Source organism: Hypanus sabinus, chromosome 12, assembly GCF_030144855.1.
Source record: "Hypanus sabinus isolate sHypSab1 chromosome 12, sHypSab1.hap1, whole genome shotgun sequence".
Lineage (NCBI taxonomy): Eukaryota > Metazoa > Chordata > Chondrichthyes > Myliobatiformes > Dasyatidae > Hypanus > Hypanus sabinus.
In genome coordinates this window covers 59010865-59029680 of record NC_082717.1, presented here as the reverse complement: position 1 = coordinate 59029680, position 18816 = coordinate 59010865, and the positions used below count along the sequence as shown (strand labels likewise).

Genomic DNA, 18816 nt, shown 5'->3' with positions numbered 1-18816 from the left:
GTCTCAAGTACGTGTGGAAGAGCCAGGAGGGAGTTCAGTGGGGAGAGACAGAGTGGATGGGGAGCTACATAGAGAGCAGTCCCTGTGACAGCAGAGAGAGGGATGAGGGAAACCCTAAAGTATGCTAGCGTCCTGTTGTAGGTGGCAGAAATTACAGAGAGTGATGTGCTGGGTGTGGAAGCCTGTGGGTGGTAGGTAGGTAGGGTGAGGGCAGGTGTTGGGGTAATGGAGGAGATGGGGGTGAGGGCAGCATCAATTGTAGAGGAAGGGAAACCCTGTTCTTTTAGGAAGGAGGACATCTCATTTGTTCTTGAACGGAACACCTCGTCCTGAGAACAGATGCGGTGGAGACAGAGGAACTGATAAAAGGGAACAGCATTTTTACAAGTGACAGAGGTACAGGATAGTCAAAATAACTGTGAGAGTCAATAGGTACATAAAAATAGCAGTAGGCTACCTGTCTCCAGAGATTGAGAAAGGAGAGAGGTGTCCAAGATGAACCAAGTAAATTTGAGGGCAATTTGGAAGTTGGAAGCAAAGGATGAAATTGACGAGTGCAGTACGGGTGCAGGAAGCATCACCAATGCAGTCGTCGATGTAGTACAGAAAGGGTTGGGGGGCACTCCCAGTGTAGTCTTGGGATATAGATTGTTCACATAGCCGGCAAAAAGGCAGGCATAGCTGGGGCCCATGCGGATGCCCTTGGCTTTGGAGAAAGTGAGAGAAGCTGAAAGAGGAATTGTTGAAGGATTAATGTATAAATGTAAGATGCTGATAATTACAGTTCAGGTTTTACATTATTAATTAAGTCATAAATTATCCCAATTAGCAAGCAATTTAAAATTTTCAGAACATCAAGTTCATGCATTAATTCAGTGTCTTATTTGGTTTTGTCTAATTTTCTGTCATTAGTGGGCTTATTATAATGTTCAGAGTATTGGATGATGAATGACTATTGGTTTTCTACATTAAAATATACCAATTAATATTATGCCCTGATTACTTAGTTAAATGTTACTTTAGATGTGGATTATAGATTTTTTTTTAGATTTGATTGATCATTTCAGCAGGTCTTAGTGAAGTTTCTTTTGCTGATTTTACAATGATTAATTATTCATGAAGTTTTACTCCTTCCTGAATAATTATAGCTAAAAATAAATGTCCCAAACTCTGCTTGAGTTTGATTTGATAGCAAGGATGTTAATTGCAGGCTGAAAAATATCATAATAATCATTTACTTAGTGCCATAATGGTTTTAGTAGGTAACATGGCATTCCCACGTTCTCAGTATTAACAACACAGAATGGGTAAATTTATCAGGGCTTAAAAGGCTGTTTCACATGGGTAAGTTATGAAAGGTTATCTGGTTCAAGTTGAAGTATTATAATTTAGTTCAGTTCTCTTTCGGTAGCCTGTGTTAGCACCAACCTTAGCTAAGCAGGTAAATTTGTAAAGACAACTGGTGAGATAGGTGGCGTATTCAAATTGATGGGCCCTGGTTACCCAGAAGTGGAAAATAACTGGCCTCCATCACTCTGTCAAACTTTGTACTTCTCAATCAAAATCTTTAAGAAATTCTGCACTTGCAATCTCAAGTATGGTCAAGTGAAATAATTCTGCACGAACTATAGTAGCACAGAATTGGAACCCACAAAGAATTCAGCTCTCAAGTGATTTTGGAAAGGGCTCCCCACAAGGATTTAAAATTGATTGAAATCTTAAATTAGTAACATTCCGGTTCCTAGTAGATGTGTATTCATTGGGTTGGCTGAGTAGTCAGTAGAATTACGGAATTCTCACTGATGAGAAACCAGGATGCAATTTTAATTAACTTTTTTGAAAACTGTGAAAAATTAGTGAATGCAGAATAAAGGGTAACAGTTAGAGATGAAGTGCATGTAAACAATAAGGTGCAAGATCATAACAAGGTAGATTGTGAGGTCAAGAGTACTTCTTATCACACCAAGGAAGGGAAAATGCCTTTGGTGGTGGAATTAATTTCTTTGAAGTTGGGGGAAATTATAGAGAATGATGAGTTGAATGAGGATACTGTGGACCAGGGGAACTCTATCCTTGTTCTGTACTGGTGGAGATGAGCTAAAGGCAGAGAAGAAAGTAACTGAACACCAACCCCTTGAGTTCCATTCCACAATAAATGCTGGTCTTGCTCATATGACCACATTCGGGAAAATGAATAAATATTTTAAAGTTATCTCTCATAATCAGTCCTGTGCTCTGAAGCTATGTATCTAAACTATGGCCTCATTCTGATCTTGGATAAGCCAAGAGATTCTTAAACTCAAGATTGGAAAGACCCAATTGCCCCCTGCAAACAACTCTCACAACTCTCTCTGCCTTGCAGCATTTCTGTCTACTTCCCTAGCCCACATTTTCTGTCTCAACCAAATGCTATTTCTTCCTAATACCCTTTTACCTTGAATTTGGTTTCAGACTTAAAATCTTTTCCATTACAAACTTGACATATTTCCAGCACTGCAATATTCCCATCCAGCCTCAGTCCCAAGAGTTGGTTTCTCTGTAACACAGCATATAGCAATTAAAGAAATCTCCACATACTTACCTAAAGAAAATCACCTGGGCAAATACTCTTCCGGAATCTTAATTCTTAAATGTATTTTATTTATTATTTTATCATGGTGACACAATGATTTGAAGCATGTTTTTGGTCTATTGACAGTGCTATTTAGAAATGTTTGTTTAAACAATGGTGTTTAAAGGGAGCTCCATCTCCAAACTTGATCACAAGTATTAGAGATAATCTAATACTATCAGATTGATAAAAATATATGTTCGTAAATATACATGACAGTGAAAATTCTATAATATATCTGTGCCAGGGAAGCAATAACAAATTGAATTTTCTTTAGTGTATACACTGGCTATAAAGCAGGTATATGTTAAACTGGAGTGGCTTCTTCATTAAAGTGATTCATTGATGGCTGTACACTTCAGTAGTCAAATCCATGTTCTGCTCTGAATGGGAGTTTTGCATTGTTTTTCAGGTGTGTGATAAAGTGGAATCTGCTGGTTATCATTTTAGCAGTCTTGTATTTTCAGTTTCACTGCCACCACAGCTCTTAGTCCGAGAGGTGAGTATTCTAGTATCTCATTTTTAAACATAATGCATTTTTCTGTTGTATGAAATATAACTTAACGTTTTGCTCCTCTTGGTAAATTACAAAATCTGTATCTTTACCTTTCTTTATGTTGAGCTACACTCGTTTGCTAAACCGTGATCTTCTGTTTTCTTCAGCTTTTCTGCTTTCATCCCAGGTTATTTAGAAGTGAAGGGAATAGACTATTGACTTGTCTCCTTCCTGACTTTCCAACAACAAATGACTGGGAACAAAATTTACCAAATGAGTTTCTCATGGCTTTTCTCCTTCAGCTGTTGAGCTTCTTTTTACAAAAAGAATTATGATTAAATCAGAAAATGGAACGCATTTAAATCATGTTAATTAAATAAATTATCTTTGAACATGTATAGTTATATAAGTGTTTCTTTTTGATAATTGCCTGTTTAAAATTTATTGAATTTTATTTTTCTTACATCAAAAGCATGTGCTGTTTTACTGCTGTGTCCTGGTATTAGGAATGAGCATTATTTAGGTCAGATGCAAATTTGGATTAAACTGTGGCAAAATGTTTTAACTACAGTCATGGATAGTTGTCCTTTTCTTCCCCTGCTGTGAATTTGCATATAGCAACTGTCCCTGCAGCTTGGTGACACAAATCTAACATCAGTTCTTCCCTGCGTTACCCTATTCATCAACATTATGTTACTAATACTGCCTTAAACTTGTGCCTGACTTCAGAGGGACAAAATGCATGTAGATTTAACAAATCTGAAGCCAAGTGTGGAACAAACAGATTTAAAAAGACATCATGGACCTTGGAGATCGTGTTACATACAGAGCATAGAACAAGAACAGACTCTATTGGCCCACCATATTATTGCCGAGCTATTTAAGTTAATGACACCATATCGCTTCTGCCTGCATATGGTCCAGTCCCTCCAGTCTCTGCATATTCCAATGCCCGTATACTGTAAGAACCTGGAAATAATTCAGAAAATGTGTAGCTTGGGCGATTGATGGTTGGGTTGAGATGTTCTCCAATCGTGGCAATTTACTTGCAAACACTTTGACACCGTGTGAGGGTACATTGTCAGTGCACTGTTGATTGTGGTGTGTCCTCCGACTGCTTGGCCTTTATATATATTTCAGTCAGCTGCCAGGACTTCATTTCGTCACGTTTCTCCTCTTTAGTTCCTCCACGCTGCAGCAACAGCAACCATCCAGATGCCCACAAGCTTTGTTCCGAAGAGCAGAGACACACTACAGCTTGGCAAAACTAAAGGATAAATAGGAGAAACATCTCCTTAAAGTCTTCGCACGGAACTTCATGCGAAGATTCCTATGAGGTTGACAGTGCACCAGACTAGAAGTGATCAAATGGGTTATCCTTCCAGACATTTGAAATATCTTGGAAGTGTTGGCCTGACTGCTCCAAGAGCAAAGAATCTCAGTCGCGCACCAGCCAACAGCAATGATGAGGAGAGTGCTAAAGCAACAAACGAAGCTATTAGAAAAGACCAATGTCATCTACAATTCCACTGTGGAGACTGCAGCAAACATTACGTTGGCCACACTGGGAGAAAACCATCCTCAAGGATCCATGAACATCAACTGGCTGTGAAGTGGCCTCACCAATTCTCCATAGTCTCTATCCATGAAGGTTGAGAGAGGCACAAATTTGACTGGGCGTCAGAGAAAGTCATAGCGCAGGCGAACTCATGACATGCAAGAGAATTCCGAGAAGCGTGACTTTCGGTGAGCAATTCTGTAAACAAACATGTAGATCTCGATCCTATTTATGAGCCGATGCAGGCAAAATTCCAGACCACAGCGCATTACGTTCGCCACACAGCCAATCAGCGACGAGATTTCCTCCCCACATCACAACCGAGTTTCTGAAATTAGGTCCAAACAGCTGTTTGAAAAGTACATAAAAGCCAAGCATTTGGAGGACATGCCCAATCGACAGTGCACTGATGATGTCTCCTCATATGGTGACCAAACGTTTACAAGTAAATTGGTAAGATCAAAGAACTCAGCCCAAGCACTGTAAGAACATCTTGAAAGTCTATGGTGTCTGCCTCCACCACTGTCACTGACAATGCATTCCTGGCACCCACAAAACAAAAACTTGTCCCTCGCTTCTCATTTGGATATTTCCCTCTCACTTTAAATGCTTGCAGTCTAGAATTAGACATTCCGACTCTGTCTATGCCTCCAGCATTTTGTACACGATTACCTGGACCATTGTCTTAAAAACTAAAGAGAACATTGAATTCTGATTTTAATTCTTGTGCTTTTATTGCTGTTATAAATTCTATGATGCATATTATAAATAATGACTTGAGTTATTGTTATTTCTTTATCCATGCATTTAACTTACATATTTAAATATTGCTCAGGTCCTAAACACACAAAGTGTTTCTAGATAACATATGGCAATCAGTAGTTAGATCTGTTACATTGGTTATAACTGGAAAGGAATTTTGTTTTTTGGAGCAGTGCTGGGGGGGGGGGGGGTAACGTTGCAAATTGTACTGGGGTATGGCACTGAAAGTAGGCTGATACAATTGAGTGTAAAACATAGAAGAGTGTAGCATACAATAGGCCCTTCATCCCAATGCCTCTGCCCACCATGATTTCAATTCAAATGCACATCCCTCCATTCCTCTCTATTTGAATGCCTGTTGAAATTGCACTGAATTGTTGTACTGAATTCTTTTGGGGAGAAAAAGAAAACAATAAAAACGTAATTTAAAAAAAAATCCCTCATAGAAAATCTGTACTGTTATTTAATCCATTCCATGTTTGACACGATGGACAGACCAGTTAAATACTGGTACCTCTCAGCGACAGCAAGCTGTCTGTGTCTGTGTGAAATCTTCCTGTGACTGTACAGGTTTCCTCTCGATACTCCCAATTTCCACTAAATCCCCAGTTTGATCACATAAGACCGATCGCAGCAGTTTTCTGGCAAGCCTGCAGCTGTGTATGACACCTGGCTGAGGTTGTGTAGTAACCTACTTATTTACATGCTTAACTCCATTTTTAGTGACTCGCTAAAGTTGCTAGTCCAAAAGCAGCTTTGAACTAACATAATCATAATTTAGCTGTAGATGATAACTATGTGCAAAATGTGCACCTCAGTACCCAATAAAATTGTAATCTACCAAGAGATGCCCTTATGCAATCTCAGTGAATTGCATTTCAAAGCAGGCACTGACTACAGATTTCGTGGTCCTGGTGAATGGTCTTGACCCATTTACTCTTTTCCATAGATGCTGCCTGGCCTGCTGAGTTCCACCAGCATTTTGTGTCTGATGCTTTGGATTTCCAGCATCTGCAGATTTCTGTTGGCTATAAACTGGTGAAAAGCTGTGTAATTATAGGAATATACTCACCAATTTTCTTTTTCTTCAAAGCATGCTACACTTTCCTGTGTCAAATTAGTTGACTAAAAATGTTATTATTTTGTTGTGGGGTGGGGGGAGTCCATCTGATTTGCTTTTAGGCATCAGAAATTATTTTGCATCTGGATTATCTAACAGCGTAATGGAAATACCTATTTTTACTCATTTTTCTAATTTTAGTTTTATAGTACCATTGCTACTCATAAATGGCTTTTTACCTTATTCAACTATTTGTTAGTAAAATTAGAATCAAATTATAGTGCTGTCAAGAGCCTCATGGATTGTAAAACCACAAGAGATGTAATACCAGGGCATTCCAGTAGAAGGCAGCAGTGCACGTTTTTTTTGTAATTGCAACTGACTGATTTCCCATCCCTGTTCCAATGTGTCAGGCCATGTCATATTTTCTGCCACAGTGAGCCATTCTCAGGATAGAGGAGCAGCGCCTCATATTCCATATGGGTGGCCTCCAGTCTGATGGCATGAGCATTGGTTTCTGCTTCTGGTAAAAACTTTTTTCCTTCCCCCTTCCCTATTCTCCTGTTCCCCCACTGGCCTCTTACCTCTTTTCACCTACCTATCATCTTCCCCTGGTGTCCCTCCTTCTTCCCTTTGTTCCCTGGTCCACTCTTCTCTCCTGTCAGATCCCTTCCTCTCCCGCCTTTACTTCCTCAGCCACCTGGCTTCACCTGTCAACTTCTAGCTATCTTCCTTCTCCTCCCCCTCCACCTTTCTATTCTGGCATCTTCCCCCTTCTTTTCTGGTCCTGAAGAAGAGTCTTATTTCAAAGCATCAACTGTTTATATTCATTTCCATAGATGCTGCCTGACCTACTGAGCTCCTGCAGTATTTTTTTTGTGTGTACCTTCGGATTTCCAGCATCTGCAGAGTTTCCGAAGTTAGTCATCACTCATGGTTGATTCATCTCATCCTGTTGCATTTAATTATTCTAACTGCACAGTTCTATTAAAAATGGACCCTTTGTATAAACATGAGATGAGAAGATTTGCAGATGCTGGAAATCCAAGCAACACATCCAAAATATTGGAGGAACTCAGCAGGTCAGGGAGCATCTACGGAAAAGAGTAAACAGTTGACGTTTTGGGGCCAAGACCTTTCATCAGGACTGGAACAAAGAGATTAGAAGTCAGAGTAAGATGGTGGAGGGAGGGGAGGAAGAGGTACTAGGTGATAGGTGAAACCGGGGGTGGGGGTTTGTAAGGATCTGGAAAGCTGATTGGTGAAAGGCTAAGGAAGGGGGAGTCTAATAGGAGAGGGTAGAAGAGCTTGGAAGAAAGGGAAATGGGAGGACACTGGAGGGAGTTGATGGGCAGGTAAGGAGATAAGGTGAGAGAGGGAAAAGGGGATAGGGAATGGTGAAGGGGCTGGAGCAATTACCAGAAGTTTGAAGTTAGAGGCTACCCAAATAGAACATAAGGTTTGCTCCTCCACCCTGAGTGTGGGGCGGCATCACGACCATGGACTGACATGTAGAATTGAGAATGGAAAGTGGAATGAATAGTGTGGCCACCAGGAGATCCCGCTTTTTCTGGCGGACAGAGAGTAGGTGCTTGGTGAAGCGGTTTCCCAGTATACGTCGGATCTCACCAATATACAGGAGGCCACACCAGGAGCACCAGATACCAGATGACCCCAACAGATTCACAGGTGAAGTGGTGACTCACCTGGAAGGAGTGTTTGGGGCCCCGAATGGTAGTGAGGGAGGAGGTGTAGGGGCAGGTGTAGCACTTGTTCCACTTGCAAGAATCAGTGGCGAGGATAAATGGACAAGGGAGTCATGTTGGGAGTGATCCCTCAGAAAGTGGGGGAAAGGGAAAGATGTGCTCGGTGTTGGCATCCCATCAGAAATGGTGCTGAACATGGAGGCTGGTGAGGTGGTAGGTGAGGGCAAGAGGAACCCTATCCCTGGTGGGGTGGTGGGAGGATGGTACGCAGAATGGAAAAGATGCAGGTGATGGCAGCATTGATGGTGAAGGAAGGAAAGCCGCTTTCTTTGAAGAAGGGATACATGTCATCAGCTCTGGAATGAACTAATCCTGAGAGCAGATATGGTGGACATGGAGGAACTAAGAGAAGGGAATAGCATTTTCACAAATGACAGGGTGGGAAGAGGTATATCCCAGGTAGCCGTGAGAATCAGTGGGTTCAGAAAAGATATCAATAGACAGCTGTCTCCAGAGATAGAGACAGAGAGATTGACAAAGGGCAGGGAGGTGTCAGAAATGGACCAGGTAAATTTGAGGGCAGGATGGAAGTTTTATGTCAAAGTTGATGAAATCAACTAGCTCAGCAAGAGTACAGGAAGTAGAATTGATGTAGTCATCGATGTAGCATAGGAAAAATTGGTGGGGGGGGGGGGGTGATACCAGTATAAGCTTGGAACATAGACTGTCCTGTGTAGGCGACAAAAAGGCAGGCATAGCTGGACCCATGGCTACACCTTTTGTCCTTTTGTTTGAAGGAAGCAGGAGGAGCCAAAGGAGAAATTATTGAGAGTAAGGACCAAATCTGTGGTGGAGGGGAATAGGTTGGGTCTGTTGTCTAGAAGGAAGCAGAAGGCTTTAAGACCCTCCTGATGTGGGATGGAGGCATATTGGAACTGGGTGTCCATGGTGAGAATGGAACGATCAGGACCAGTGATCTTGAAGTCACTGAAAAGACCAAGAGCGTGTGAAGCATCATGGATATAGGTCGGAAGGGACTGAACCAGAGGGGATAAAACAGAGTTGAGGTATGGAGATATAAGGTCGGTGGGGCAGGAACAAGCAGAAACAATAGGTCCCCCTGGATAGGCAGGTTTGTGGAAACGGAAGGTGCCGGGTAAGGGATTTTGAAGTTGGCGGCAGTGGATGGGAGATCCCCAGAGTTAATAAGGTCGGTGATGGTGCAGGTGACAATGGTCTGGTGCTCCTTAGTGGGGTTCTGTTCGAGGGGTAAGTAAGTATGTTTGTATAAACATGCTAGTCTTGTGGGCTTCGGATATCTATTTCTTAAATTGCTTTTATCCATAGTCATGGTTATCTATATTTATATGATGTCTTTTAATGTCAAAATATTCCAAGGAACTTCATAAAAGAGCTATCAAACAAAACTTCATGCTGAGCCACAGGGAGATATGAGGAGCAATAACTAAAAATGTGATGATGTAGTTAAATTTTGAAGCTTGTATTAAAACATGAAAGGGATACAGAGAGGCATGGGTATTTCACAGTTCCTTCTTAGCCAGTATCCTTCACCAAAGATCAGGCAGTTTGCAGGTCTATTGGATCTATAAAGGCAATCATGTTCAGTGCAGGGAAGGGGTATGAAGATAAGAGTTCGCCCATGATCTTATGCCTGCTCTCCCATTCAGTGAGGAGCCAAATCCCCTCCTGTTCTTCCAGTAGAGATTGGCAGTTAGAGGGCTAGTGGGTAAATAATGCCCACTGTGAATCAGGAGACAAGAAACAGCATTGTGAGCAATTGCATATTTACCAGTGCCTGAACAAGGGAAAGCTCACTTGCTGAAGCCTAAAGTAACATTGGATTTCCAACATCAGCAGATTTTCTCATCAGTGACAAGGCAATGCTACGGAAATAGACCACAGCTTCCATGGAGAATATAATTTTGTAGAAAGTTTCTGCTCATTTAGTACTGTATGTTGGACAGATGGCCAAGTGCTGTAGTAGCATGAAACTGGATGTAATCAGCATCTGGTGAACAGAAAGGAAACATCAAGAGGGATGGAATGTTGGACTACCTGGGAAAATGGACTAGCTCAAGTAGACAACTTGGTTGAGAGGGACAAGCTGTGCAGAGGATCTGTTCCTCTGCTCTATAACACTAATATAGGTACTATCTAACACTGGCAGCAAGCATATAAAAATGACGATGGAAGTGTAAAGGAGAGATCCCTGAGGGACATCAGAAGTAACAATATAGCATTCCTGAGGGTTTAAAATTTTTTTATTGTGTTTTCTTTGCTTCATGCACCAATTTTAACTCAATTTGAAACAACTTTTACTTGTCACTCTTCCTTGAAAAATATCATAATATTCTTGTCAAGAAACAGACTCATTCATTTGATATTTTGATGGAGTTCAGGAGCTCCACTTGAAAATGCAAGAAGTGCTTGCACAAGGAAAGAGAAGTAGGAAGAGGTCACCAGGGCCCTCAGACAGACTCTGCCCTCAATGTGATCATGGCTGATTTGCTTCAATTCCTCCTTTTGTAATCTGGATTCCTAGACCTTTCTCCTAAGAATGTATCTACCTTTTTGTTGCAATTATCTGGCCTCCACACTCCTCGAGGGTAGAGAGTCCCAGAGAAGAAATTCTTATTCTTTTAACAATGTCCCTTGTTTGAGATCATCTCACTGGTGGAAAGATTTTAACATCTACCTTGCTCTGCCCTTTTAAGATCATATGTGTTTCAAGGAGATCACTGCTGATTCTTCTGTGGTCTGGAGAATACAAATCCAAATTCCTTAGCCACTTCTAATACAACTTCCCTCTCATCTCTGGAATTGCTTTAATGAATCTCTTTGAACTACCTCCCATGATGGTATAATCCTTCTGGAACGGAGGAACAATACTCCATGTGCGCCTTGCCAACAATCTGTACAATTATTTATAACTATCATTTCCCTATTGCTAGATTTCAACCCCTTTGCAAAAACAGGGTGAATACTATTCACCTTCCAACTACTTGCTGTACCTGCCTGTTAACTTTGTGATTCATGCACAAGAACACCTAGACCCCTCTGCAATTCATTCATTTGGATGGTGAGTTATAAATCCATGATCCTTCTATCTCTTGCAGAGAAAGACTAAACAAGATTTTAATACACTTCAATCAACTTCCATAAGAGAGCTTGTAGAGTACAGGAGCAATTTGGCTTTCAAATTTGTGTTGCAGTATGATAGATTGTTAATTTGGGGAAAATAATTTTATGAGCGCCAGAGTGCTAAAGATAAAAAATTTTCAATATTGTTCACTTAAATATCTTTTACTCTTTGTCCTGAATGCACCTGTCGGCAGAACCTGAATTTGACCCTGGGTTTGAAACTCTGAATCTTGTGCCTTCCTAATGGTACGAAGTTTTGCTCCTTCAGCCAGTTGCTCTAATTTCAGTCCACATCCTAATTCTCAACACAAACCAATGCTGAATTGAGCACAGGCTTAAAGTGCAGTTGCAATGACGAATGGATATGGTCATACACCGGGCTATACTTATCTGTCACTAGATACTTACATTCTTGGGGTAAAGGAGAAAGAGGTTTGCTCTATACGTAGCTATCATTAAGGACCTGAACTTCCTTAAAGCTGATAGTGTGTGCTCAAGATGGGAAAAACACATGTTCCAGATCCAAGCACTGACAAATTATTCTTGACCAGTGAAAAAATGATGATAACAGGAAATTTTTATGTATTTATGAAAGAATGCTTTCTCAAAAATTGGTAATTGTCTCTAGAACTTTAAATATTCCAAATCACATTGACCAAGGCTGTGTAATGTAAAGGGGATTTCTAAACTTCTTGTAAGAGCTAGATGTGGGACTTAAACTGCTGCAGAACAAACCTTGTGTTCACTTCCTCACTTCTATTTGTCAAATGGGCTGTACCTTCTGAGGACTGCCACATTCTGTTGTGATGTACTTAGACAATTAATCACAGAAGACAGGAAATGTTACCTCATTTTAATTGTTTATGCTTTTTTTTCTTTTATCTTCGGGTGTGGTCACATACCTAATAGCATGCCATTTGGTTGCTCGTAAAACAGGAAGCAGGGTGAGTAGTCATTGCAGGGAATTTTTGTTTTTACTTGTTTTGCAACTAACACAGTATCTGCCACTGCTTTCATTTTCAACAACACTATTAATTTAATTTCAAAACCTCCCTAAAACTTTTGTGAAATTGTACTTAATAATTGTGGAGTTGTGATTTTATAATGTTGTTTGATTTTTATATTCAATACTCCTACCTTACATTTGCTAATCTGATATTTTTAATCTCCAATTATGTAAAATGGGGAAAGAAGTTCCAGTGTCTAATTTTGCTTTTAACTAGTCACTTAGAATAGAAAGCTTCAAGCATTACATAATCCTTGTGTGATTCAAGGAAAACTGAAGTATTATGATTGGTTGAAATAAAGTGGGTTTTTACCTGACCCTGTCACTTTTCCTGCCATTTCAGAAGCTGGGAAGAATTGATAAGAAATAAAATGAGACACAAAACTGCCAGGATTTGAGTTAAACAAGTTGGTGGGGGGATTTTGTGGACCAGGCAGCATCTGAGACAGGGGAATTGAGATAGGACATGGTTGACACCCTCTATCAGAATGTAAAGGGAGATAGTCAGTATAAAGAGTTGAGAGGAGCTGGCAAGTGACGGGTGAAACTAGTTGGGGGGTGTTTGAAGGGTAGATGGAGCCAGCTGGGGTGGGAGTAGCAACAGAGGCTGGGGGATAATTAGTGGGGGAAAAAGCACCACAGATTTTGGAGTGTGAAGGGTAACCAAGTAAAGGAATGGGAAGAGGGGAGGGTACTATCCCTTTGCCTCCACAGATACTACTTGATGCACCGAGTTCCACCATTTGATTTGCTTTTTATGAAAGAAGCTTTAAATAAAATGTTTATTCAATACAAGAATGTATTTAATTTGAAGTAGGCCATGAACAACGGTTGACTGAGTAGTCTGTGCTACAGATGACAGGTTTTCAAATACGCCTCCAAGCAGAATTGTGCAAAAGCACTGTGGGGTTTCACATTTTCACAAGATTACACAAAGGATTAAATATAGCTTCACAGTTTGACTAATTGTTTATCATTGGGTTCTGGTGAAGGTTCCTTGAGCTGAAACTTAACTGTTTCTCTTTCCACAGATGCTTCTGAGCTCTTTCAGTGTTTTCTATTTTTATATCATTACTGTAATATCTTTACTGAATTTTAACCCATGTACCTAATCCATCAATCGAAATTCAGGCTTTGCCCAATTCACATATGAATGAAGTAGTCGTGGCTTGCTGTGAATGAGAAAGTTGTTTTCCATTTTCATGTGCACCCCTCCCTAGCACTCACTTTGCCTCTGGTTATTTTCCCTCTCTCCCTACCCACTTGTTTTATTACTCATTTCAGTTTAGAGATTAGATTGGCAGTTCAGTTGTGGGTGACTGTGTGGAGCACTATGGTGGATATTTCAATTTATCACACTGTGTCTTGAGTATATTTTTGTGGAGGGTAAAAATGGCTAGCAGAGAGAGTATAACATTTTAGAAAATTTGATTTGACCATGAACTTCCAACTGGTGGAATGTGGGGTTCTCAGCTTTCAGTATTGGTGTTAGTTGTGACAAGTTGTTGCTAAAATTAAGATCCTAGTCTTTAAAAAATAGCAGTACTAGTCCATATGACATATGAACCTGCTCTGACACGCCTTATGATCGTGACTGGTGTTGTGCCTTAGGTGTACTTCATTAACTTTTCTTTAGATTCCTGGAAGCCTTTAAGTGTCCAGAATATATCTGTCTCAGCTTGAACATGCTTTCTGTCAAAGATTTACAGTCTTTTTGATGAGAGAATTCCAAAGATTAATGCACTGCTGCACAAAGAAACCTCACTTCATTCTAGTCCTGCCTGTCCAATCTTTTATCCTGATTTTATGTTCTTAGTTGTAGACTCCACAGCCTTGAGAAAATAGACACCTAACATGTGCTTTGTCAATCCTCCACAGGATCTTGTACATCAACATATTTCCTGTGAGTGTAAGCCAGTAATACTTCTAGACAGCAACACACACAAAATGCTGGAGGAACTCAGCAGGCCAGGCAGCATCTGTGGAAAAGAGTACAGTTGATGTTTTGGGCCGAGACCCTTCAGCAGTACTCTGTTCCATAAATGCTGCCTGGCCTACTGAGTTCCTCCAGCATTTTGTGTGTGTTGCTTGGATTTCTAGCATCTGCAGATTTTCTCATGTTTTTGACTGGAATACTTCCAGACAGTCTCTCTTCCTAGAATAAACCACATATCCCAGGAATTAATTTGGTGAGGCTTCATTCCGAGACAGGTTTGCTCTATTTCCTGTACAGATCATGAGAGGTACCATTGGTTCTATCGAAATGGAGAAACCAAAAGACTTCCTTTTTTAAAATACACAAGCAGGGAATAGAAATGAATCGTAGTAAATCTACAAAAGGGAAGAAGGTCATGGGCCCAATGTATCTGTGCTGGTTAGAATAGAGCAAAACAGCCTAATCAAATGTATAGATCACAAGACTTCAAAGACACATCCATGCACTGTTTAAATATGATTTTTTTTCTTTTTGATCTTTCAGAGCCCAACCAATCTCATCTCCCTTCTGATCTAGAGATTTCTTTCATCTATTTACCTTGTGTTTGACATTTTCTGTGAAGAGAAGTTGGTTCTTCATATTTACTCTGTCTTGGCCACTCATAATTTTATACACAACTGAGTTAAGACTTTCCTCTGCTTCCTCCATTTCATTTTATTCAATCTTTCCTGTAATGCAGTGACCGTAACTCTTTTATGTATTGTACATGTATTGTTTTAGCATAACTTCTCTGCGCTTATATTCTATGCCTTAACTAATAAAGGAAAGCATCACCTATGATTTTTTAACCTCATTATCGATCTGTACCATAGCTCTTACACATCCCTCAGTTTTCTCCCATTTATTGTGTATTTCATTGTCTTGTTACATACCCTGAACTTCAATGCTTGCACTGCTCCTGGTTAATTTCCATCTGCCACAGACTGCCCAGACTATCTGTATCCTCTGGCAGTTTTAACATTTTCCTTCTGACTGGCAATCACAGAACCTGTTTTTGTGTTGTGCCTCCTACACTAAAGTCTGAATCATCAAAAGAGTCGGTGCTGAGCCCTGTGGCACACCACTGGTAACAGTCTGCCAGTCACAAAAAAAGCCATCAACCTCAGCCCCTGGCTTCCTGGGCCATTTTCAGATCCAATTTGTCACTTTCCATTGGTTCCTTTGATTTTTTTATTACCTTTTCTGCCCAATTTGCCAAGTGGTCCCTTGTCAAACTCTAGCTAAAATCCATGAGGTCTAATTCTGCCCTTATTTGCCTGAAAAAAATACCATGAAATGAACTCAGAAAATGTTGGAAATAGTCAAGCAGTACCTGTGAAAGAAATAAGAGTTCCTGTTGTGGTTGATCACACCAGTACTTTTTTCATACTTGCACTTCTCTGGATTAATTTCCAAAGATCCCTTTTAATTCCATTCCTCAACATTCGGGTGTTATGCTGTAGCAAGCTCTCATATCCCAACATAAGCTTACCTTTTGTCTTGTGTTTTATCCTTCCTCGGTGCATGTGGCTGCCCGGGATGCTCTTTATTCTTTGTGGGGGAAATGTTTATCCTGACCCCTTGTATTGCTTTTGTGACTATTTCCCGTCGCACTGAGATCAATTTACCTTCAGATAGCCATCTAGTGCACTTTTGCAAACTCACTTCCCAGCCTACTGGAATTGCCCTGGTGCTCTTGCAAGTGGCTGAGGTTTACTGATGACTTTGGGATTTAACTTCCATGGACTGTGTGGAAGTTTATAATCTACTCTCTACATTATACTGCCCGTTTTTCGTTCAGTTCGAATGACTCTGCTAACATGATCTCTTTCACAGCTATTATGCTTTACATAACCAGTAATGCCATCTGAGTAAACTTTTTCAAAATTCCACTACTCCTTTACCCTCTCATCTGAAAAACATGCAATAAAGATAGTTCCACCCCTCTTTAGGCATTGTTTCAGAATTAATTTAAATGTCTATCTTTAACTCATCTGCTCATTAAATACACTCATGGCTTTTGGGTGTATACACCATGAAGTTTGACTTTGTTGTCGGTATTTTTGCACTTTGTTTTCTGTGCTTTTCCAACCTTCAAATTTTCTGTCTTCTGTTTCCACTTTCATGTTTCTCCCTCCTGAATCTTTGCTCGACTTTCCATCCTCCTGCCGTGCCGTTTCAAAATTAAATCAAAAGTGCTGGAAACCAGGTCACAGGTCACATCTGTGATGTATTTCTTTCTGCAATGTTCTGGGCTTATGACCTGCTTCTGGTTTTTGTTTCAAACTTTCCTAACAGCACTGGCCATCCAACCTGTGAGGAGATTAATGAGAACGTGCTCAGCAAATAAAGTTATTTACTTTTCAAGTCCATTGATTGATAACGTTATACACTATATATCCAGTTTATCTTCACCATTGATTTATAATGTTATAAATTATATATATATAGTTTATCTTCTGCATTTATTATTCAACCCCAGATATACAGGTCTATTATGAGGTTTAATTGCTCAAGAAAGTTGATCATTAAGTACTAAACTAGTCTGATGTTCGTGTGAAAGTTACTTTATATAGAGAGTATATAGAACTCCGTGAAAAGAATATAAATTAATCATCTCAAGGCAACCAGTAAAGATTCTTTTGCAGAATTGAATTAAGCCACAAAACAATTAAATCCCTTTTTCTGCATGCTAGATATTCATTGCTGGCTCCCTTTGCTCCAGAGACGATGACTTTATTCTGCCCATATATGCCTCGTTGCACTTCTTGCCCATTTAACAGAGGTATCGGGAAGAGAGAATGAAAAAGATTAGCTTATCCATCTTTACTCAACATTTTCTTATCTCCCTTTGTCAGGATTTTTGAGCGTATTATAGTTGTAGTACCATCCCTCTTGTATATCATCTCTGTAACTTGAAATATTAGCTGTTGATATTCCCGAGTTGAAATTAGTCATCTTCCTTGGTCGTAATCTGAGGCTGATTTTACTGTGCAAGATCTGGCTATATAATTATCGCTTCATCAGGTGCCTTAGGACATTCGCACCAATTTCTATGTAATCAAATGTGACATTGCAGTTCATAGCAGTGGCAGAGCCATGTGATCTCAGTTTTCCAAATTGTCTTGTAGCTTTGCTCATTTCATGCTTTTTCCAAATTAATATCATTAATTAGATTTGGGTGGGAATCTAGCATCATGCTCTCTGTGTTTGACAGGCAACAAGGAAGTGTTTTGACAAAAGGTGATATTTTACAACTTAAGGAGGTTTACAAGTGGATAACCCACCCTCTGCTTTCCGAAGAGCTGGGTGTTCCTGTGGATGTGAAGGTAATATTTTAATTTCTACATTATTACCATCTTTGGCAGTGCTCAAGTTTAATGTGTTAAAATGTGAAAATGCAGTGAAATGTGTAACCAAAGTAGAATAGCTGAACTTGAGCTATTGAATAATTAAATTTGACTGAATAGTTGAGGAAAGATATCAGGATTGATTAAAAAAATACATAAGAGCTTTTCCAAAGGAAAAACAATTCTGTTTTTTGTAATATTTTTAAAATAGAACTAAATTGGCTTTATTTTTTCTTTGATTAATAATTGTGTCGAAATGATTATCTTGTCTGATTAAGGACATTTTGTTTGTTTCAATAACTAGAGCTTATTTGAAGTGAGTGTGATCTTTGCTCATCCTGAAACAGATGGAGATTGCCATTTTCTGTAAGTTGCCCTATTTGCTGTTTTTCCTACATTATGCAATATCATTCCCCCTTACAAAAATATCACATATAAAATAAACAAATGTGTCAGTGTCATGTTCAGTATTATTTTGAATCGGTATATTTTATATTGATTAACATAACAATTCTTTGTAATTACTTCCTGACTGTCCTGATGAAGGGTCTCGCCCTGAAGTGTCAACCCTTTATTCCTTTGCACAGATGTTCCCTGATCTGCTGAGTTCCTCCAGCATATTATGTATTTTAGTCTGGATTTTCAGCATTTACAGAATCTCTTGTGTTTATAATTACTTCTGATAATGTCAATTCATAATTGACACCACCGTAGTTGGCTGGAGATACTGACGTATACATCTGCAAATATTCTAATACTTGTATTACACTCTGCAAATGCAGTATGTTGAAAATCTTATTCCCCGCTGAAAATTGATTTCTGCACAATAAATTATGTTTGACCCCTATATAAAGTATTCACCTGCATGAACTGATAATTAAAAAAAATATATAGTACACTTTTGTACATGCATGTTAACAAAAGTGATAGAGGTCACAAAACATTCCAGAGGAGAGACTGAGTTGTCTGGGACTGTACACGCTGGAATTCAGAAGAATGAGAGGAAATCTTACAGAAACATGTAAAATTATGAAAGGAATAGATAAGATAGAGGCAGGAAAGTCATTTACACTGATAGGTGAGTCTAGAACTAGGGGACATAGCCTCAAAATTCAGGGAGTAGATTTAGG

At 39.7% G+C, this 18816-nt stretch overlaps 1 protein-coding gene across 4 annotated transcripts in view; it reads left to right on the top strand.

The window, feature by feature from the left end:
• Positions 1-18816, top strand: part of pus10 (pseudouridine synthase 10) — a 54442-nt gene that overhangs the window by 17424 nt on the left and 18202 nt on the right. For all 4 annotated transcript variants that reach the window (XR_009515123.1, XM_059986005.1, XM_059986003.1 and 1 more), the window contains exons 4-7: positions 3024-3110; positions 12265-12299; positions 17554-17665; positions 17991-18052. Coding sequence is in view for 3 of the 4 variants with exons in the window: in XM_059986005.1 (XP_059841988.1) it covers positions 3024-3110; positions 12265-12299; positions 17554-17665; positions 17991-18052 (296 nt within the window). In the remaining variant the exon portion in view is untranslated. The remainder of the gene's footprint in view (positions 1-3023; positions 3111-12264; positions 12300-17553; positions 17666-17990; positions 18053-18816) is intronic.